The sequence below is a fragment of the Lytechinus variegatus genome, chromosome 17, assembly GCF_018143015.1.
Source record: "Lytechinus variegatus isolate NC3 chromosome 17, Lvar_3.0, whole genome shotgun sequence".
Lineage (NCBI taxonomy): Eukaryota > Metazoa > Echinodermata > Echinoidea > Temnopleuroida > Toxopneustidae > Lytechinus > Lytechinus variegatus.
In genome coordinates, this window is record NC_054756.1 from 15,443,843 (window position 1) to 15,466,749 (window position 22,907).

General features: G+C 38.8%; 1 protein-coding gene across 6 annotated transcripts; it reads left to right on the forward strand.

Annotated features, from left to right (window-relative positions):
- Positions 1 to 641: 641 nt before the first annotated feature.
- On the forward strand, positions 642 to 21,875 carry LOC121430537 (mucin-5AC-like). 6 transcript variants are annotated; one of them, XM_041627836.1, is made up of 6 exons: positions 657 to 1,148; positions 9,614 to 10,852; positions 12,644 to 14,415; positions 16,683 to 18,693; positions 19,795 to 19,961; positions 21,802 to 21,875. In XM_041627836.1, the coding sequence occupies exon 4, from the start codon at positions 16,690 to 16,692 to the stop codon at positions 18,433 to 18,435; it is 1,746 nt and encodes a 581-aa protein (XP_041483770.1). In that variant the 5' UTR covers positions 657 to 1,148; positions 9,614 to 10,852; positions 12,644 to 14,415; positions 16,683 to 16,689; the 3' UTR covers positions 18,436 to 18,693; positions 19,795 to 19,961; positions 21,802 to 21,875. The 6 variants fall into 6 exon arrangements, with proteins under 6 accessions (XP_041483773.1, XP_041483769.1, XP_041483768.1 ...); XM_041627839.1 differs by lacking the exon at positions 9,614 to 10,852 and having other exon boundaries at positions 642 to 1,148; XM_041627838.1 differs by lacking the exon at positions 12,644 to 14,415 and having other exon boundaries at positions 655 to 1,148.
- The last annotated feature ends 1,032 nt before the right edge of the window (positions 21,876 to 22,907 follow it).

The window sequence follows — 22,907 nt, forward strand, 5'->3', positions numbered from 1 at the left end:
CCTGTGATGGTGATGACACCCGGGGGGGGGGCACTTCCATTCACAAGTGGATACCATGCGCCATGCGCGACCATGGGGTCTCGAAAAGCACCCTAAACACGTAATTTCCATATTCTGAAAATGCACCCCTTAACTAGTATTGGCGTGTGAAACCCTACCCTTAACAAGTATTGGAAACAAAACGATACTCTTGGCAAATATTCCCTGAAATGAACCCCTAAACAAGTACAGGAATGTTTTATTGTTACGGGTCCTTCGGTCGTCGGCTTTACTTTATTTGGGTTAACGACCCCACTTCTACACCTAGCGCAAATCGGACTCTAAACACGAGGTGTTGGGGCAAAAAGGACATCCTTTATAAAACATTTTAATTTTGTTTTATCATCCCCGAAAATTCGACCCTAAACACGTAATTTTCCTAGCGAAATAGATACCCTTTATTCATTATTTTTGTGTTTTTGACACCCTTATCACGTTACGTACGTAACGTGCCCTATCGTGAAAAAGACATCCTTTTTACGTGCTTTTTTGGGTCGCGCATGGTATCCACTCGTCAATGTAAGTGGCCCCCCGGGTGATGACAGTAATGATGATGGTGATGATGATTGATGATGAGGACTAATTGATGGTTGATGATGGAGAAAAAAAGAAGCTATAAAATATAGAAAGGAAAGAGAAGAATATTTTGTGATAATATATCAAAAAATTATATTTTCATTTAAAAAGGTCCAGATTTCTGCTCGCTATAGCTCGGGTCGGGAATTCGATAAGAAATTTTCGCACATGCAGATGTATGTAAGTGCCCCTCACTTTTTTTTTGGGGGGGGGCTCCTAATTGACTCCCTCTTAATTGCCCCTCTCGTACAATACCAGAAATGAAGGTTTAAGACAGCCTCACGCCAGGATTAATATACTTAGTTTGTTTTTTATCTTCGAGAATTTGCGTGGGGTATGTTTGAGAATATTTTTTTCTTTGAGCTTTGGAAAAACTGTGGCCACCACAACATTAACAGCGCGCATTTTTCTTTTTTTCGCACATGCGCTGTTGTAACTAGAATACCAACACAACACGGGATCGGGATCAATTTCGATAACCACAGCTACACTACGTTCAGAAGCGACCTGGACAGTCTGGACTGACTAATGAGGTGATTAGTATATTTACAGCTCTGTATCACATTTACAATGTATGTTTTGCATTAAATATTTGAATAAATCTCTTCTGAGTGTGCGGCTGCTTTTTTGCTAACCCAGGGAAATCCCGCCCGCGTAGCGGGCGGGAGCCCAGGAGTCCGTGTTGACCATACTCACCTGAGCTGACTAGCGTGAAGTATGGTCAAAATAATTCTCCGAATAAATAGTTAAAACAGAAATCAAGCACTTACCACGATTATATGGATGAAGGTCTAATGAGTGGCAGTTTCCTGACATCTGCAGTAGGCCCTAGACTAGAGCCACTCACACAACATGCGAGGTTAGTAATACTAACCTCGCACAACGCATGTGGTTTCATAGTGGACTTTGACGTTTTCATTCATCACACGAATGTGAGGGAATTAGAAACGCCAAACGTTTCAGTATTTCTCCACAAATGATTTCTTTTTAATAACTTTAGTTTAAAAAAACAAAATGAAGTGGAAATTATTTATAAAACTGTTTTTATCGCTTACCTCCAAGTCTCAACCAGGATACTCCGTTCGATCCGTCCTTAATACTGCGGTGGAAAGTACGCAAACAACAATCGAAAAGCAATTTTTCGTATCGAACATTCTCAATTCAAGTCGTCAGCGCGTAATAGGAAATTGTACCAAAAATCAACAGGTTGCATCTCATGTATATACTTATTGGTAAAGTACGCCATCTTTTGACAAGATGATGATGAAAGTGGATTGAACGAGCAAGAAAATAATGCTGATCGCCTAGAATGCAGCTAGCTTGCAACACCGTAAACAAAGGTACGGTAGGCACTTAAGAACCAAGTTTGAAAGGGTACTCGTAAAATTATGTCACTCTCGCGATGAATATTCATTAGATCCGGTTGTGCGTGTTCAATACAAACTCTCTGCATGCATGCACTCGGTGTGTATTGAACACGCACGACCACGATCTAATGAATATTCATCAGCCAGAGTGACATAATTTTACGAGTATCCTTTCAAACTTGGTTCTTAAGTGCCTACCGGCTTGGTGAATAATATCGCGCGCCCTCTTTAGGCAAAAGTTGATATCAACGCTGACCAGGAGGCATCTACGTGAAGATCACGAAAAATGCTCTTATTTTATTAAAACAAACAACAAAAGAATTCAACAAACGGTCCATATGGTTCGGTAAGTATTATAGAAAAATCATATTTCATAGCTATGATGTAAAGTCATAGTTATTTTAGTAAAGATGGTGTGAAAGATTCGCGTGCACCAGGTGCATATGAATCCTTCACACACGAGACGATTTGAAACCATGAGTGGACTAGAGCCAGAGGCTAGAGCTGCACGGCCAATTGGACTTGGAGACTGTCTCCCATGAGCGAAATTATCTCCAATTCAGACTCAGACTGAGAGAAAGGAAGCAAGCAGTCAAAAAAAGGTAAAAGGATATAACAAAGGGAAAAAGGATATAACAAAGGGAAAAAGGAAAGAACAAGACAGAAGAAAGGAAGGAATGAATGTAAGAAAGAAAGGGCTGAGAAAAATAAAAAAGAAAGGGTAAAATAAATGATGGATGGAAGAAAGTAACAAAGAATGAAGAAAGGGGTAAAAAGAAGGAAGGAAGAAGAGAAGAGATGAATATAGGATGGATGGACTCAAAAACTAAAGAAAGAAAGAAAGAGAGAGAAAAAAGGAAATAGAGAAAATATTTTATCAAAGGATAGAAAGAAAAAATGAATTAAAGAAAAAAAGGGAAATTAAAAAAGAAAGACAGTAACAAAAAAAATCGAGGGAAGAAACAGAAAGATTAAGAAGGAAAGAAAGATATGAAGAAAGCTAAAACTATTATCATATGGTCAGTTCCCCCATGTCTGCGCGGTCTCCCAAGTCTGCGCACCCGCGTATCTGCGCGATTCTAATTAAAGAAGATACGCAACGAGCACGAACTTTACAAATGCAATACATAGGCAGGTATTTATTAAAAAATCCGACTCAAAATGGTGGAAAAATAATGAATTCAGGGCATTTCATGTGACAGCCTCATAAATGCAGCCTTTGTCATCAAAATCCGCGAAACGTGTGCAAAGTGAATGAGTGCGCAGACATGGGGTACCGTTGTTTTTTTCAATCTGAAAATGACTGCCCGCAGCTTTTTCAAGAAAATCCTATATTTTCTTTTATTTTTTAATGAGAAATTTGGTACACTTACTCTTAATAATATAATAAACATTATCAACTCAAAGATTTTGTGTAATAACAAAAAAATCATGTTAAATTTGAACTCAAATTGTTAGATGCGCAGACTTGGGGCCCACCATCATAAATAATGTAACAGTAAATTTTGCTGGTTCTATTTAATCTGTACTCTTACATCTGGCTTTCCATACTTTATTGTTTACATTCAACTTGTTTATTTCCATTCCAACTCATCTCATCCTTCTTTCCATCCTCTCAATCCACATACATTGTCATGATCTCATCTTTCATTCCATCTCCACAATACATCTCACATAGCAACACAGGTTCATTGCATTTCATTCATTCAGTTTCCCCTCAGTCATGCTTCCTGGTTTTCCATTAGCTTTCCACTCCACATGGTCTTATTGTTTAATTCTCATTAGGATTCAGTTTAACTCATGATCACCCTTCTCTATTCTCTGATTGGTTCTTATTTTTAAATAGGGTTAGTTCATTTTATAGTTCATACCATTTTCCTTATATTTGATTGGTTGATTTCTATGATTATCCAATGTGGGTACATTGGCAGAAGAGAAGATTGGAAAGTAAAGGCAGTGCTGATCTGGACTTCATCTTGTCAACTTCTAATTTATTTTGTGTTCACCCTATCTTCAGTTTAATAATTTTAGTTTAATTAAAGGAGAGCTTAGTTTGATTGAGTACAGGAGAGCATAGGAGACTGAGTTTGGAAGTGTACAAACGGTCATGTTACAATAATTTATCAGTATATGGGCGAAAGACGTTCTTTTTGGCTCAATTAAAATAGCTAGGAAAGAAAGTCAGATACCAAGTGTATCAACACACACATAAATGCATATGTGGGGCTATTATGTATTCAGACGATATCACCCAAAACCCGATCTGTTTGAACCAAAACAGAAGTGAAAATTTCTCCTTTTACTGCTTACAAAATGACAGAGTTGCTCCAATCTTTAGGAAATATGGACATTATAAGAGCCTTTCATGAGTATGAACCTTGAATTTTGACAGTTCTGTGAGAGATTTCTGCCAGAGTTTAGCCAGGCTTCGTTCGTGCAGCCAGTGGAGAATTTACCATGAGGGTTGTGTGGCTGACAACATGTACACTGTATGCATGCTGTATAGTACTCTAGTAACACGTGCGATTCATTCTGGGTGTATTCTGTGTGTGAATGGCAGAATTTAATGAGGGGAAATGGTTTGCTGTGAATATGACCATTTCTGGAAAAGTTATTGGCCCAACAATGGTTTTTATTACTGGTCATGTCGGACCCTTAAATCTTGCTATTTTTGGAAAAATTACTGGCCCGACAATGATATTTTTGACTGGTCATGTTGGACCAGTAAATCTTCCAATTTCTGAAAATCTACTGGCCCGACAGCGATTTTTACCGGTCTGCGACCGTCAGACCGCCGCTAGTGTCGAGCCCTGTTTTTGTTGGTGTTGTTTCTTTTGATCTTTTGCAAAGCAAGTCTCCAATAAGGGAGATTGTCTCCCCTATTGAAGAGAGTCTCCCATATTGGCTGTGCGCCTCTACTGATCTGGGCACAAACTGGAACCTCAAAAAAACGAAAAGTTCTCTCCTACCCCAGTCTCGATCGGCCATTTTGTTACGATTCATAACAAAAATGGCCGATCGAGACGGGGGTAGAAGGAAAGAACTTTTTGGGTTTTTTTGAGGTTCCAGTTTGTGCCCAGATGTCAGGAAACTGCCACTCGTTAGACCTTCATCCATATAATCGTGGTAAGTGCTTGATTATTTTTTAACTATTTATTCGGAGAATTATTTTGACTATACTTAACGCTAGTCAGGTGAGTATGGCCAATTACACGTAAGGTCCTGGGCTCCCGCCCGCGGGCAGGAGTTCCCTGGGTTAACCCAGGCCCGGCCGCGAAGTGGGCTGGAGGCGGAGCCCAGGGGAGCATTTCATGAAAGGACTTGTCAGACGTTTTATCCGACAAGTCCTGTTTTATCCGACAGTTTCTATAGTAACAGAGCTACCAAGTCTCACGCATTGTGCATGAGACTCACGCATCTAGGGTCCATCTCACGATCTCACACATGGCACCCATTTTTCTCACGCATCGGGACCCGACAGAAAAAAAAGAGAAAAAGTTGCATTATTCACTAGATTATACGCACTGGCGGACCGCCTTTGCAGGCAGTCACGTCTACCCCTGCATCGAGCTGCAGTTAGTGCACAGCTAGTACGTGACACGATGAATCGCGTGCGTGCATCGCATGGATTTGTAGTGTGGATTGATATGATGAAGCCCATATCTCGCGCGCGCCTTTTCAAAACGTACAAGTGTACATGTAAGTACTGGCCGCGCGCATAGACGCTGAGTCACCGCCGAGTCATGAAAATCTCACGCATTACATTTTTTTGAACTTGGCATCTCTGTAGTAACAGTGCCTCTCAACCAATCAGAATCCATTAAAGTTGTCAGATCTGACAACTTGTCAGACCAAAATATTGATGAAACGCTCCCCATTAGTCGACGGTGTAAAACGAGGGAGACACGGGACGCGTACGCGGCGGGGGTGGAAAAATGAATTATGCACTAGTTTACTTGATTATATGGATGAAGGTCTATCCTGACAGTGACATCGAGGCACAAACTGGACCCTCAAAAAAAGGAAAAAGTCTGTCTCGTTTGTTCTCCTGTCAAAATTATAAACAAAATCAATTAATGCCAATCATGCCAATGGTCGTTTGATACCAAAACAAACGGCAAAAAAAATACATGTCTAGACATCTGCATCTAATTTTGGGCCTGTAGGATGGGGGGTCGGGTGTCCGGACACTTTATATTTTTCAAGCCTTCTTTTTTGTGTTTTTGGTTTACACTAAAAATACGAATTCAATAGTTGTAATCTTCTATTTTCTTCTCTATAATATTTCCTATTAAACATTTTGTACTAAACATTTATGAAATTTCGCTTGTAAATTTTTCAAAATGACTTTCTAAAAGTAAACTGATCGTCCAGACACACAACAACTGGGTATCCATTGTATATGACAACGAACGTATTAGCAGTCACGTTAGATCTAACATTCAGTGAAAAAAAATGATTTTCAGATCATTTTTTGTACATAAAATGTCACAAGAAATTAGATCTAGGCCTAGATCTACATCATCAAGACATCATGTACATGTATGCAATTTTACGAGAATATGTATAAAATTCAGAAATATCTTACTCGGCTTAGGCCTAGACGAGTGCAGTTACTTAGCCAGGCGGCTTCTAGAGAGTAAAATCATTTCCTAACGTAAGCTTACTCTGAACGAAGCCAAGTCTTCCTTCCTAGATCTATTCATTTGCGTGTACCACCAAAAAACCTGAAAGTTTCGCCCCCGAGTTTTCTACTTTCTTTCTAAAAGATGTAGCCCTAAATCATGTACATGGGATACAACTTCATTTCCGACATTTCTACGTTATGGAATTTATTTTTAAACAAGAATTCATAAAAAAATGAGAAAAATATGAAAAGACGGAAGAGACTTGCCCAATGTTTATGCTGCCATCTTGTTTCCTATTGTTCTTCCCCAACGTTACATGACACAAGCGTCCGTATCTTGTTCTTCTGGAAACACTACAGTCCACCGTCTCGTGTATTGTCGTATTGTCGTACTGTATCGTGGAGGAAGAACAATAGAAAACAAGATGGCGGCGTAAACATCTGGCAAGTTTCTTTCGTCTTTTCATAATATTTTTTTCATGAATTCTTGTATAAAAATGAAAATCCATAGCGTAGAAATGTCGGAAATAAAGTTGTATCCCATGTACATGATTTAGGGCTACATCTTTTAGAAAGAAAGTAGAAATCTCGGGGGCGAAACTTTCAAGTTTTTTGGTGGTACACGCAAATGAATAGGATGGAAGACCTGGCTTCGTTGAGAGTAAGCTTACGTTTGTAAATGATTTTTACTCTCTAGAAGCCGCCTGGCTAGTTACACTAGCCTAATTCCTTTTAAATAATGATCAAAACATAGACCAAAAGCTTCGGTCCCTGTATTGTTGGTTATTGAGCTAAACTCCATGAACTCTGTTGGCTTCACTCACCAAATACAGACACCGAAGTTCTAGCGCAATCTGTACAGGGGACTCTGTTGTACTAAGTTCGGCCGAAAAACTGGGAAGTGAAGTTGCACGACAGGCCGACAGCCAAGGTAAGTCGCTGTTTTTGTTTCATTTTCCCTGTTTTTTGGCAATTAATGCCAAGAGGGAATATTAATTTGCATTTTCGGTCACATTAATTTTCAAAAGTTTGATTCATTAAAGACAAAAATTGAAGAGCCCCAATGGGGGGATTTGCATAGTAAGTCCCCTAATGGTGGCTGCACAATAGCGAGCCATCTGTGTACGAGGAGAAATTTTAAAAATTTCAAAAATTCAAAAAACTCGAAAGAGACGGCTGCCAGCTGTCTAATCAAAACATAGTCATCCTCTATCCTTTCATTGATCACCGTAAGTTACCATCTTGGATGACGTCATCATCCGTACAGAATACCAGTCGCTATTTATCGCGATTCATGCTGCTGTGTTGCGCTAGTCTGTGCGTGCGTTCATTCGTAACTTGTCGCATCGTTTGGCCAGGCTATTGAAAATTCCAATCAGGAAGCCATGATAAAAGCATAACTCAATGAACGTAGAGGGCAGCAAGACACAGCTGCCAGTTTTTCCTCTTTGGCAAAATTAAAAAGATAAGGAATAAAATCATGCGCTGTATCAAAAGAAAGATTAGAGTCTAACAAAAAAAGTGGGCCTTCTTTCGAATTTGAAAACAAAATGGCCGATCGATACATAGAACGAATGTAACATGGAGGTCTAACTTTTCCTTTTTTTGGTAGCCGATAAAATGCGCATTTTCAGATTTTTCATGCTTTGTCATTATCCATGACTGAAACATTGACCAATCAAAAACTGATTTTATAAGAAATGTGAACATAAATACCTGAAAATATAAACACAAATAACTGAGTTTAAAGTGAAATTTAAACCCATGGAAAATAGGGAAGGTTGTGCCTTTAAAATGACTCTTTAAAACAACAATTTTATAAGAAAAAAATAAAGGTTTTCACAAGTTGCCATAATAACAAGGTCAGAGTATGAAAAACTTATAATGTACTTCATTTCAGTGATTGAGGATGCAGTTGTTCATGGTATTTGTTTACATTGCTTTTGTCAATTTTTTCCAGACCATGAATGAACATCCAAAAATGGAATAAAATTTGAGGCAAGTTTTTATGATTTCCTTCAATTTACTGACGCATGCATTTTGAGGACGTAATTTTTACAGAATTAGAAAAAGACATCATGGATTTTCATAATTATCAAGATGGACATGCAGAGTAAGTGTAAAATAATAAAAAAAGCTTATGTCATTGTCATGATATATTTCCAAAAACGTAGAAAAGAGACATTCAAGTTTCTGATTGAGTGCTGCAGATTTAACTTGTACAGTATATGGTGCGTTGGTAACGCTTTCGCCGAATGCGGAGAGGCGAAAACTCCCAGTGCCCCGTACGGTACTCACCAGTCCCGTGCGCTGCGCTGTACGTTTCATCATAAATTTGGTTGATTTTGTGCTTTTAAATTTGTTTTATTCTACAATGCCACTATTACATCAATATTGTTTGATACCATTGCAAGTATTATTGATTACCAGCCCAAATGATAAACTGTTGCCAGAGAGTGATTAATAGCATGATGTTTATTGTCAAAATTTAGTTATGACTTCAATTGAACATACGCCAATTATGCTGTCACTTGTGCACAGGGCGCCGGCAGGCTGGACTTTGGTGAGTGGCCGTTGGCACATTCATCGTGCAGAGTTTGAGAGCGAAAGGTAAAATACTTGGAAATAATCTGCAATATTTTTTCTTGTCCTTTTAGGCTTTTATATTACTCAGATAAGAAATTCCAAGTATTTTTTTTTTCTCTAAGTTGAAATCCAAATTTGGTGGCATGACAACCAGTGGCGCAACAACGAGAGAAAGGTTATTGATAAAGTGACAAATACAAGCAGTTATCGACAGGATTAGCGATAAAGAGGTTATCGATAACGGCACTACTTATCACTTTCAAAGGTTTGCAGCTCTGTAAGAATAGTCAGCATTAACTGTGGAGTGAAATGATTGCCTACATGAAGAATGACAAAAGCGGCATTGACTATTGGCAAGGTCTCATACTATGCTTCATACTTGTATACATATTTTTATATTTCTTTTCTTCTCTATTAGGAAAATGAGTACTTCATTTGGAGACCCTACATGTACATGTAGCCACTTGGAGCAGCTCAAACTTCTCTGTAGATTATGTGGTGAAAGGATCAGAAAAAGAAAAAATCGTGGGGAATATTCGGTTGAGAAATACAAGGATACTTTAGCCAAGCTTGGAATCGATGTTGCTCATGATGACCCAAATATACATCCACCGTCATTTTGCCATTTGTGCTGTAATGAAACAAATGCCACCAGAGTTATTTGTGGGATGGGGAGAGAAAGGAGGGCTAAGTGGAAGGTTGTTTGGAACAAGCACACCGATGATGGCACATGTCTGTCTTGCATAAAGGCAGAAAACTCGAAAAAGCCAGGACGTCCCAAGCGGATAAAAAATGGTGGGAGACCACGTTTTGACCCAGTTGTTGCAGATAAAAGGCAGAAGAATCAGACTAGAATGCCTCTGCCACCCCTAACGGCCATGACCCTTCGATCGGGACGGAAAACTCGGGCAACAGAAGAAATTAAGAATTGCCCTACAGTAACCCCAACTGCACCGATCTCAATTGCACTAGTCATAAACCCTTCAAAAGCTGTGTATCCCAAATTTCGGATATTAGCATCTAAGGGTGCACATGAAAGCAAAACTCAAGTTTTTGGGACCTCGTCGGCAAACACAGAGGTTGGGCGGGAACCTCAAGAGCTACGTCGCTTTGTCCTACCCGCAACCTTGGAAAAAAATATACAAATCAATGCTTTCCAGAATCATGATGCAGAGATCAAATGCAAGAAGTGCCAGAAAATGATCCCGCTTGTTAACATTGATGAGCATGAATTTGAATGTGTAACACCATCACTCGCCCTACGTGACCATAACTACACGTTTCATGAGGAGAAAAACAGAAGAGGAAGGAGAAAAGGAAAAGATGATTCTGGAGATCAGATGCCTGAAGCTCTAGAAGAGGAGCCTTTGACAGATATGGTCCTGATAGAGAGGTCTGTATTAGAGGAGTTGGAGAGGCGAGCTAAAAGAAATATGCAAGATTGACAATGTTTTCTGCTTGGTGTACATGTACTTGGTTTGTCTAGTGGAACAATTACATGATAATGGAAAGGCAACTCTCTGCATTTGTAAAGTCCAGATCTCAACTTGTGGGTGATTGAATATTTGTGGATTCAGGAACATTGATTAAAGGCAGTGGAAACTGAAGTAGCTGTGTGCCTTTGAAGACAGCTGGGAGATACCTTCCATTATGCTGGGTAATTAAAATGTAGCTTTAAATTATTAAAAACTATTATCTTAAATACCTTAATATTAAAAGGGATGATTCAAGGATTTCAGCAGAAATACCTCCCCATTTACATAGGCCAATGCTCCAATTTAATACAAAAACAATAGAGAATCAGAAGAGGTGCTGTAAATGCTTGCATCCAACAGGGTTGTGAACAAATTATTCATCCCATGACCCACAATTTTTGTAATGTACAATTTACAGAGCTCTACATACTGTACATGTTCATGTGTGATGTGGGTGTGATAATGCTTCAATCCATTTTCAGCGATTTCCAAACTCTTAAACCTCAGTATTCTTGAATGGTTTTGATATTTATTTTAGACTTCATTTACATTTCATTCTGTACCTATTCTTTTATACATGTATGTGTACAGACTAAACCTTTTTTTTTAGTAGGATCTTCCAGAGAGTACCAGTTATCCCTTTTTCATTTTTTTTTTCAGTATTGTCAATATTTTTTAGAGGAGGCTACATGTACTTGTACATTATTACTTTATTAAATTATTTACGGCAATGCTAGTCCCTAAATGATCAAGAGCTTGTGTTCATTGCGTCCTTTGTTTTGTTTGAATCACATTTGTTTTTGAATGATAATTCTCTTAAGAAATGGTTTTGGACAGGGGAGGGATGGTAAATAACCTCTCTTTTGGCATTGGTGTGAAGCTTTTAATAATAACATCAACATTCTCGGAAGTGTAGTAGCTTTGGAATGCATTTTTCTTCCATTTATATTTTTATGATTAAAAAATTGATATCCAGTACCCCTTTTCAGTACCTTTTTTTTGGGGGGAAGGTGGGATAAGATGAGCCATTTTTTGCTTTTTGCATCTTAGGACTGATTATAATCTTGTACCTTGCAATATGTACATGTACAGTGTACCTTGCCTTTACAAATTGGGAAATATTTTTTATCTAAATGTACAGTATATGAAACTTTCAACTCCCACACTGCAAGGCACTGTCACCTTTGAAACAATGTCAATTGGCTCATCTTGCCCCACCCATGGGGTAAGTTGAGCCACCTTCTGAGGTAAGATGAGCCACTACATGTATGTACACATGTACAAATGTTATTATGGGACAAGAACCAGCATGACAATTTTGTTGTTTAAGAGTTTTCACTTGCTAATTCTCTAGAAAACACTAACATCCTCTGAAAAGTAAAACTACTGTCTTGTGAATTTGGTCCCTTCTGCATGCATATCAATGGCCTTTTGCATTACCATATGAATTGCCATGGCTCAACTTGCCCCATGTTTGCTGGCCCATCCTAGCCCAGACCGAACTTCATGAGACATTTTCGCATCCACACAATATGCACCCATCATGTGAAAGAATACGACAAGAATGAGGATCCATACCTGGACTAACAATATTGTTATCTTACACTGTTCATGTGTGTCCTTGTTAGTTAAAGATGCATGTGGGTTAAATGCACTAGTCTATTCATCACTTTCTTACTTTTTTGTCTGAAATTTGTATTTTTCCCTCTGAAAAACTACTTTCTGTTTCAATGCTGAAAACAATGTGGCAGGATAGGTGTTCTGCAATGGGTCGTCAACATATGCCACCACCACAATGCCTGACTCATTTATTACTGGCTTGGAGGTGGTGGCTCATCTTAACCTTACATGTTTACGCAAACAATGTACTCTGCCTTCCCCTACATAAAAAAAATTACGGCATGGATTATTGACAAGGTCCCTTACATTGCTTTGTACTCGTGTACATGTTTTTCTTTTTTTTTCTTTCTCAGATCTAAAATGAGTTCTTCAGTTGGAGACCCGAGCCACTTGGAGCTGCTCAAACTTCTCTGTAGATTATGTGGCGAAAGGATCAGAAGAAAGCATGGGGAATTTTCAGTTGGGAAATACAAGGATACTTTAGCCAAGCTTGGAATTGATGTTGCTCATGATGATCCAAATGTACATCCACCGTCATTTTGCCATTTGTGCTGTATTGAAACAAATGCCACCAGAGTCGCTTGTGGCAAGGGGAAAAAAAGAAGGGATAAGTGGAAGGTTGTTTGGAACAAGCACACCGACGATGGCACATGTCTGTCATGTACAAAGGCAGAAAACTCTAAGAAGGCAGGACGTCCCAAGCGGATCATAAGAAGTGGGAGACCACGTTTGGACCCAGCCGTTGCAGAAGAAAGGCAGAAGAACCAGACAAGAATGCCTCCGCCACCCCCAACGGTCATGACCCTCCGATCAGGACGGAAAACTCGGGCAACAGAAGAAGTTCAAAATTGCCCTACATCAACTGCAGCAACCGAAACTGCACCAATCTCTGTTGCACCAGTTGTTAATCCTCCAAAATTTGAGTATCCCAAGTTTCGAAAATTAGCACCAAAGGGTGCACATGAAGGTGAAACTCCAATTACTGGGACCCCGTCGGCACTGTTACATACCACAGTGTCACAAAGAACTCAGGGCATGGAGGCCACACCTTTTCCACAATCTCAGAATTGCATGTATGTTCAGTCATTAAGTGGAATGCAGACACCATTGGCATTGAATATAAACCCACAGAATCAGGCAAATATACCTTCACTTGCCCCTTCTTTGTATTTGATTCCTGGTACCAGCGGCATTCAGGGTCTTCCCTCTACTCCACTCCAGACACTAAATGGAATACCAATCATCCAGTCACTCCAGCAACCATTACTTAATCCTGTGGTGCAAACGGCAGGAGTCATTCCAAATTTACTTACCTTTGTTCAGCCTTCAGGGATTCTCTGCCCTTTGCCAGCTGTCCATCCTATTCCTATTCAGCCACTGCATAGTAACCCTTTAGCAGACAAACTAGAAGGATCTTCAGCAGTCCCTATAACTTCTTCCAATGCTAAGCTTTCAGAGACGTCGCCAAATACAAATGAGGCAAGTGACGAACTCTCAGACATCAGTCTGTCTTCTTTTGCTGAGGTTTTAGAGACATCTGCCGAAAATTTGGGTGAATCAGTTGAAGATGTTTTACCAAGCTCAAACACACAGGTTGATCGGGAACCTCAAGAGCTACGTCGCTTTGTCCTACCCTCATCCTTGGAAAAAACCATACAAATCAACGCTTTCCAGAATCATGATGCAGAGATCAAATGCAAGAAGTGCCAGAAAATGATCCCGCTTGTCAATATTGATGAGCATGAATTTGAATGTGTAACACCATCACTTGCCCTACATGACCATAACTACATGTTTCATGAGGACAAAGAAAGAAGAGGAAGGAGAAAAAGAAAAGATGATTCTGGAGATCAGATGCCTGAAGATCAAGAAGAGGAGCCTTTGACAGATATGGTCCTGATAGAGAGGTCTGTATTAGAGGAGTTGGAGCGACGAGCCAAAAGAAATATGCAAAATTGACAATATATTCTGCTTGGTGTACTTGGTTTGTCGAGTGGAAAACGAATCATGAAAAAACAACTCTCTGCATTTAAGTCCAGACCTCAATAAAATGATAAAAGACAGTGGAAACTGAAGTAGCCGTGTGCCATTGAAGACAACCAGGAGAATCCTTCCATTATGCTGGGTAATTACAAAATAGCTTTCAATTTATAGTAAAAACTCTTTATCTTAAATACCTTAATATTAAAAGGGATGATTCAAGGATTTTAGCAGAAATACCTCCCCATTTACATAGGCCAATGCTCCAATTGAATACAAAAACAATAGAGAATCAGAAGCGCTGCTGTAAATGCTTGCATCCAACAAGGTTGTGAACACCTTATTCATCCCATGATCCAATTTTGTAATATACAATATTAGGCCACCACACGCCTTATGACCTGACTGGTCTGAGACTGGAGGAAAATGTGACGTCACAGCTCTGGTCAGCTGCAGCTTGAGAGCCACAGTCTGGGCACAGACTGGTCAGATATACATGTAATCACAAGGAAAATCGTAAAAGAGGATTTCACATGTTAAATCCTTACAACTGGATCGCGAGCTCAATCCAACTTCCAGCCAATCAGACAGCAGGGTGGCACTTAAATACTGATGCATGTATGATATGCAACGCGCATAAGCAGTAGTAAGTGTCATTTTCTCAGTTGCCATTGCAAGAAGCGTATACGTGAGTCGCTGACAGCAGGGAAGTCAGATCACAAGGTGTGCGACATTGCGATTCATCTCCCCTCACTCAGTCGCAGACCTGTCGTAGACCAATTGGGTCGTAAGGTGTGCGGTGGCCTTTGCAGAGATGGGTGCGATAACGCTCTTTTTTATATCTACATGTATTTTCAGAGATTTCCAGACTCTGTAACCTCAGCATTTTGTTAACAGCTTGTAAACACATTATAGACTACATACTGTAGCTACATATAATTATGTCTACATGTACGGATCTTTGCATAGTAAAATCAATGTCACTTTTCTTTTTTGTACATGCATGTACCATATGCATGTGGCAAATTTGCCATCATTGGTTTCTTCCAAGGATAAATTTTCGTATTCTTCAGTAGGATGGGAATCCCATAGAAAACCAGTCATTTATCATTTCAAATATACTGTCAATATTTTATCATAGAATATGAGGCTACTTGTACATTCTTTATTAAATTAATACAGCAACGCTTGTCCCTAAAATGATCAAGACATTGTGTTCATTGCGTCCTTTGTTTTGTTTGAATCTTATAGTCCTTGAATTATGATTCTTTGGGAAGCGGTTTTTGACGGCAGGGATAGCAAATTACCTCTTTTTTGGTGTTGGTGTGAAAATTTATAACATAAACATTCTTGGAAAAGTGTACTGGCTTTGGAATGTATTTTTCATTCCTTGATTTTTTTTTGCAATTAAAAAATAATATCTAGTACCCTTTCTAAGTACTTTTTCTTCTTTTAAAAATGACCCCTTGAATACTTGAAAATTTGAACAGAAAAAAAAAACAAATATCATCTTGAGTTTTCATTCAATACCTCCAAAGTGGTTTCATGGTAAAAAAATTTACATACATGTAGATAGATTTCTTTTTATTTTGAACGGGTACCTAATTTGAATAATTGGACAACTGTAAATTCACGAATACATATAGATCCACTAATTTATTAATATGCTAGTATTTCATGCCACCAATGCATATATTGTTTGATTGCATAGGTACAGTGTATACAATTTCTATATTAAATACTATTATAAATACAGTGACAGATACTTGAAAGATACATTACTGTATTTACCAAAACCTAAGAGTGGATTCTAGTTTCAGAGCTGCCATTTATGTGGAGCGTTGTGGCCCAGTGGATTAGTCTTCGGACTTTGAAACAGAGGGTCGTGGGTTCCGAATCCCAGCCATGGCGTAATTTCCTTCAGCAAGAAACTCATCCACATTGTGCTGCACTCGACCCAGGTGAGGTAAATGGGTACCTGGCAGGAATTTATTCCTTGAAATGCCATCGTGCCGTAAAAGGCTGCGAGGCTAAAGCCAGGGTAATAATATCCAATTAAGCGCATAGGGATGCATTTGGCAGTGATATGCGCTATATAAGCATGTTGGTATTATTATTTAGTATGATCCTATTTCATAGGATTTATATTTGGATAGTGACAGTGAATAGGTCTTTTCCCCTAGAAATAAAAGTCTTAACACTTCTATGAATAAGGATTTTTGGTCTGTTTTTAAAGAAAACTATGAGTAGTCTTGAAAATAAAATTAAAGGATATCATTGTTTCTGAATCCCTCGAGGGAATTTCATAATAGATTTCTCACATGTATCTGTTAGGAATGTTTACCAAAATTAAACTCGAATCATCATTCGATTGTATTTATTTTATTTCTTTTCTTATATTCCTACATGTAGTTCCAAGATGAGCACCTCAGGTGGAGGCTCCTGCCATGCAGACTTTCTCAAAGTTCTTTGTAGGTTATGCGGTGAAAGGATCAGACATAACCGTGGATGGGCTTATCTGAGATACAAGAATATCCTTGCCAAACTGGGACTTGACCCTGCTTGTGAAGACCCTGATATACACCCAGAATTTGTTTGCCTTGGATGTCATTTAAGACTTTTTTATAAGAAAGGGAAGGCAGCGAAAACTTACGGGGAAATAACTTGGGAAAGGCACAGCGATGATGGTGCATGCCAAACGTGCAAGAAGGGGGAAAGTGCTCAGAGATCTGGACGTCCAAAGAAAAAGATACGCACTGGAAGACCACGTTTGGACCCAAAGGTTGCAGAAGAAAGGAGAAAGAATCGGATAAGGATACCACTCCCATCTCCCACAGTCATGACCACCCGATCACGGCAGAAAGCCCAGAAAATAGCAGTAAAGGCCTCAACCTCAACTGCTCCTGGTTTAAATTTTCAAAAAGTTGGATGTCCCAAATTAAGGAAATTAGCCCCAAAGGGTGCACAAGAAGTTCCCAATACTCGGACCTCAACAGCAGTATTTCCTGTCCATGCTGCAGATAGCCTTCCTGGCATCCAGGAAACATATTTCTCATTAGCTCAGAACACTACTCTGACATCAGGTGGCATAGAGACACCAATGGCTTTCCCCCTGCAGAATCTCCAGAACTCTTCTTGCTTAACCTTACAAGGAGCGCAGCCATTGAGTGTCAATCCACTGATTCAGACAATTGGACCATCACTTGCCCCTGCTTCATATTTGATTCCTAGTCCAAGTGGCCTTCAAGGTCTTTCTTGCACTGTCTTGACTCAAAACCCATTTACGACATTAAGTGGAGTCCATCAGGTGCAGAACCCCATGGGACTTCCTCTGCTCCAGACACCCAACGTAATACCAATCATCCAGTCAATCCAGCCATCTCTGTTTAACCCTTTGTTGCAGGCCACAGGACTTGTTCCAAACTTATTTCCTTTAGTTCATCCTGCAGGGCCTCTTGGCATTGTACCAGCTGTTCAACCTTCACTTAACCTGCCAGTGCTTCCAATCGATACAACAGAGACAAGTGAAGGAATTTCCTCAACCACAGGAACCACTACTGTGCCTTGTTCCATTGCCCAGCCTTTGGATACATCTACAAATGATTTGGATGATGAATTAAGTGATGGTATCGCTGCAAGCCCAAACCCAAACCACTCTACTCCCTGTTCCATTGTTGAGCCTTTAGAAACATCTGCAAACATTTTGGATGATGAATTAAGTAAAGATATCTTGGCAAACCCAAGTCCCTCACCATCTTCCATAGCTGGACCTTCAGAAGCTTTGCCAAACACAGAAGTTGATCAGGAACCTCAGGAATTACCTCGTTTTGTCCTGCCCTCAACTTTAGACAAAACTATATGTATTGATGCATTCCAGAAACATGATGCCGGGATCAAGTGCAAGAACTGTCAGAAAATGATACCGCTTGTTCATGTTGATCAGCATAAGTTTAAGTGTGTCCCGCCCTCTCTCGCTCTTGGTGATCATAACTATATGTTCAGTGAAGAGAAAGATGAAAAAAAGAGAAAAGCGAGAGAACTGAGGAAAAGACTTCTCTCTAAAGATAAGACGCCCAAGGTTGAAGAGGCGGAACCTGTCTATGATCTGGTCTTGATAAAGAGGTCTTTATTAGAGAAATTGGAGGATGTTATCAATGGAAAATGACCAGTGACAAAATGGACATTGCAGGCTTTGCAGCATGTACTTTATACGTTCAGTGGAACAACACTATGTGTAAAAGACAGGCATTCTGAGTCTAATTTAGACTTTCCGGAGAAAGGTTTGTGGATGGATACTGTTTAAAACCGTCGCAGAATATTGGCTCAAGTGACTTTGAAGAAGCAGGAAGATCAGACAGACACGGAGAGCAGCTCTACATGTACATCATTGTATTGAACTGGACCTCTTCCTCCAGTCGACTGGGTAATTATAGTTTCATACTTTTTGTCTCCCAATAAAAAAAAGGTTCTTAGTTTTATTTTTTCATCATATGCAAAATGATATACATCATGAAGTAATTTCCAGGCCTTGATAAGCTTGTCATGCCCTTAGAAAATTTAGAGAAACATTTTGTTCCTTCATGAACATGTGGGATTACTATTGCTTTAAAATTTTGTGGTGCAGTCAGGTTGGTCCTTATTGTAAATTCAGTAAAGAAAATGAAATAGTATATGATTCAAACACTAAAAAACAAGAAATATAGTGTGAGTGACTCATTTTTATGGCATACTAAGTGTAAGTTATAACTTTCTTATTTTAACTTCTTGACTATAACATTTCACTTTTTTTTTCTGGGATGGACTTGACCTTATTTCCAATTCGTCCAATTGCCAACTCGTCTACTATTATTTGGTCTACCATCAGTTTATCCGCTCACCACATGGTCTACTTTCATTTAGTCTAATGCCATTCCATCTAATAACCACTTGGTTCTAATAGCCATTTAGTCCATGTACCATTTGATCTAATTAAACTTCAGTGTTGATTGTGCAAAATGAATGAAAAGAAAATGGATATTAGACCAACTGGTTATTAGACGAAATGGTAAAAGACAAACTGGTGATTAGACAAAGTGATGATTGGACCAAATGGCTATTGGACCAAATGGTTGTTAGACGAAATGTTGATGGATGGAATGGCATTTGCCTGAATGAAGGTAGACCATGTATTGAATGGACGAATTGGCAATTTACCACTTCATGATGACTGATGATGGTTCTTTTGCTTTATATACAGTACATGTACCTCAAATTTTCCCCTGGAGTTTCAGCAATGTTCAATTGCATCTTATTCAAATGTTGACAAATATCAAACTTTTCATTCAGATACGTTTGAGCATGAAGAATATTTTCTCTACTTAACATGTTCAAGTAACTTGTATGAAATGAATACACTGTACATGAAAATCTGCACTCAAGTCAAGAACGCGTTCCAGTCGTGCGTGAAGCTATCCTTAATTTTACCAACAGCTTTGTAAAATGCCACCCTTATGGTAATTTTCCCTTTTCTTTTGAAATCGAGCAGTGGAAGATTCCGCTTTAAATTGCAGTCACCTGAGCAGCCCAACCTCTAGGAACAAAGATCAAGTCATCAAGACTATCTATGCCTTGGATCTGATGAGTATACATGCATTTTCATCAGCATCTTCATCTCTTATGAAGGATTAGAATTGGAGACGACTGCAGGACTGGGTGAGTCTCGAATTATGTGATACAGTCTGTCAAACACTAAAGGGAAATAGAAGTGGCCACTGAAGGACAGATGGCAATTATAAAGAGCTTCTATGACTAGGCCCAGGACAAATTCCCTTTTGCCATCTGACTGTTTGCCGGTGTATTAAAGTAATTGAATAATTTGAACTATTGAGAATCCTGGATTTTCAGAAATCACGAAAAGAGTTGACCTATTTACATGACAGTGCTCCTGTTATTACATGTATATCGGATATTGCAGAAAATACGATGCTTTGAAGTGACTACCCACAACCATCAATGGTCTTTTTTGCATTGATCACTGGGATCTTGGTAATGCCCAATCTCCTGTCCATGTCATGTCATGTCAATGGAATATTTTGATTAGTCAGAATAGTGAGCCCCCTCATGAATATGTAAAATGATGAAAGTTCTCACATAAAGAGGGACTTTTTTTGCTTGTTATGTTACCTATCAGAAGCTGATTTTTAACTAACTCACAAATTGTGAAGTAATTCTCTTAATGTTATTGGTATTTGGCCGCAGACAATCACTTTTAGCACTATCAGAAAACTAAACCTTATGCCCAGTCACATCTTTCAGATTGTGATATCAAACGTTGATCCAAGATGTAAATAACGCGTTGCCACATTAAGCATCGCTGTGACATTACCGGTTGTAACAGGGCCTCTGGTAGCTCATTATTAGTGCTAACAACTTGACTGTGCAGCCAGAAGGGGAGACCGGGGTTAGTTGGAACATGGGATAAGTTGAAACACTGTAATTTTCTTTAACACCAGTAAAATAAATTTATGCAATACTGCCCTGAATTAATATTGCTATTAATAATACAACAGTGTTGAATTATTATTGCAATAAATTGAAAGCAATATTGCATAAATTTATTTTACAGGCGTTAATGAAAATTACAATGTTTTAACTTACCGCGCGTTCCAACTAACCCCGGTCTCCCTTACTGTTAAAGCCTGTGTATAGCTTTGGTAAAGGGTCAATAATGTGATTGATACTCGAATATCATCTAATATGACAGTCTTACTGAAGCGTAGAGACCGTTAGATATTTTTCCAATTGCACTTCTCTGAGAAAATTTCAAATATTCAAATCTTGGATATATAGCGCCCTCTCTCGGTGATGCTTGTTTTAAATTAAAAAATGGGCATTCAAGCACTTATCTTATAAATTTAGTGATTAGATATCCAAAAGTTACAGACAAAGAACATTATCTTGAAAGTTTCAGCCCATTCCATGATTTGGAATAGGATTTAATTGAAAGACAAAAACACACAGATATTTTAATTTGATCGGGTGACCCAATCAAGTTAAATTTCCATGTAAAATCGCAAAATTTATCCTGTAAAACAAATTTTCATTTCATATCCTCCACATCATAACTGTTATAGGGCATATCCATTCATATTAGCTAGCAATGAATTGGAATAGTGATAGGTGCATTTTGGTGGATTTACCGAAACTATACACAAGCTTTAAGTACCTTGATGGCATTTGTCACTGGTACATTAGTACATGAAGTCACCTTTTGATATTATCAACAAGGCCCTGGTGAATTAGTTGCTTATGAATAGCAATTTGGCAGTTGCTGATGAAAAATTCATTCACGAAGCACAATTGTATAATATTGAAGAGGAAAAAATTAACACTTGGGCGCCGGGAAGCTGACCAAGCTACAGCTTGGGTAATGATTGGAATTACACCCTTGAACACTTTTTAGGGTATGTATAAACACTTCCTAAATTGCATTATTGATGTCATTTAGTATTACTAGAATGTCCTATGATCTTTATCCATTGTCTGTTTTCAGTTGTGACAGACCATTGTCGAGGATTGCCAAGGCAAGTCTAATGACGAATGAGATTGAGCTGGATGAAACAGAAGTAAAAAAACACATTCTCCATCTGGTCAGCATCGGCATCAGAAGACATGACAAAAGGAAGCAAGTCTGATTTTGTTCAAAAGTGACCTCTTTTTTTATTTTAGATATTTTCTGTATGCTCTACATGATGCTTAAGGAGTGGTCCCAAGCCCCCAATTACTGAAATAGCGACATTTCAAAAGCAAGTCTCTTCACATTTCCACCTGAAACAATGACACATTTTCCTCATTGCACAGAGCTGCTTCCTTTCGTCATGGAACAGCAGAACTCTTACAACTCATGATTGTTACAAACAACATACTTCATTATGAGGTTTACTCGAAACCAAAGCTAATGATTCATTGAAAGAGTAACAAGAAAATTATATTTTTATCAAAATTGTATAAAAAATAAAGAGACAAAACACCAAAGTCATTCTGGGGCCTGTTTCATAAAGGACTTGCAACTGTTGTTACTTTGCCATTATGGCAACTACCATGATAACCTTGATCCTGATTGGCTGCTGAGCCCTGTTATCATGGTAGTTGCCATTATGGCAATGTTACAACAGTTGCAAGTCATTTATGAAACAGGACTCTGGGCAAACAACATATTTGCAATTTATTTGTCAGCTCTGAATCTTGGGATGATCTGGTGGCCAGGTTCACCAATTTCTGACAAGGACCTCTGTTATCCAATGTTGTGATTTGATAGGCGTTTTCAATGCATTTACGATGTTCTAGAATCCGTCCCTGTTGCAATTGCTACAACTTGCTATTACTTTCATCCTGGAGTACAACCCCCTCCCCTGAGTGCTTTTTTGTTGGGATGTACGAGTATTCTGTAGGGCTCCATTGGAAAAAAAAGAACGAAAATGTCCGATTCACAATCTAGTTCCTTTTGAGTAGTATAGGGTCCTACCTCGGGGAGAATTACATAATAGGTAATTGAATAATTTATTACAATGAGTTAATACCAATTAGGCTACCAAATTACCAATTAAGTTATAATGGCATATCAAGTAAAGTTTGATTAGAGTAGCGTGGTGATGCGCT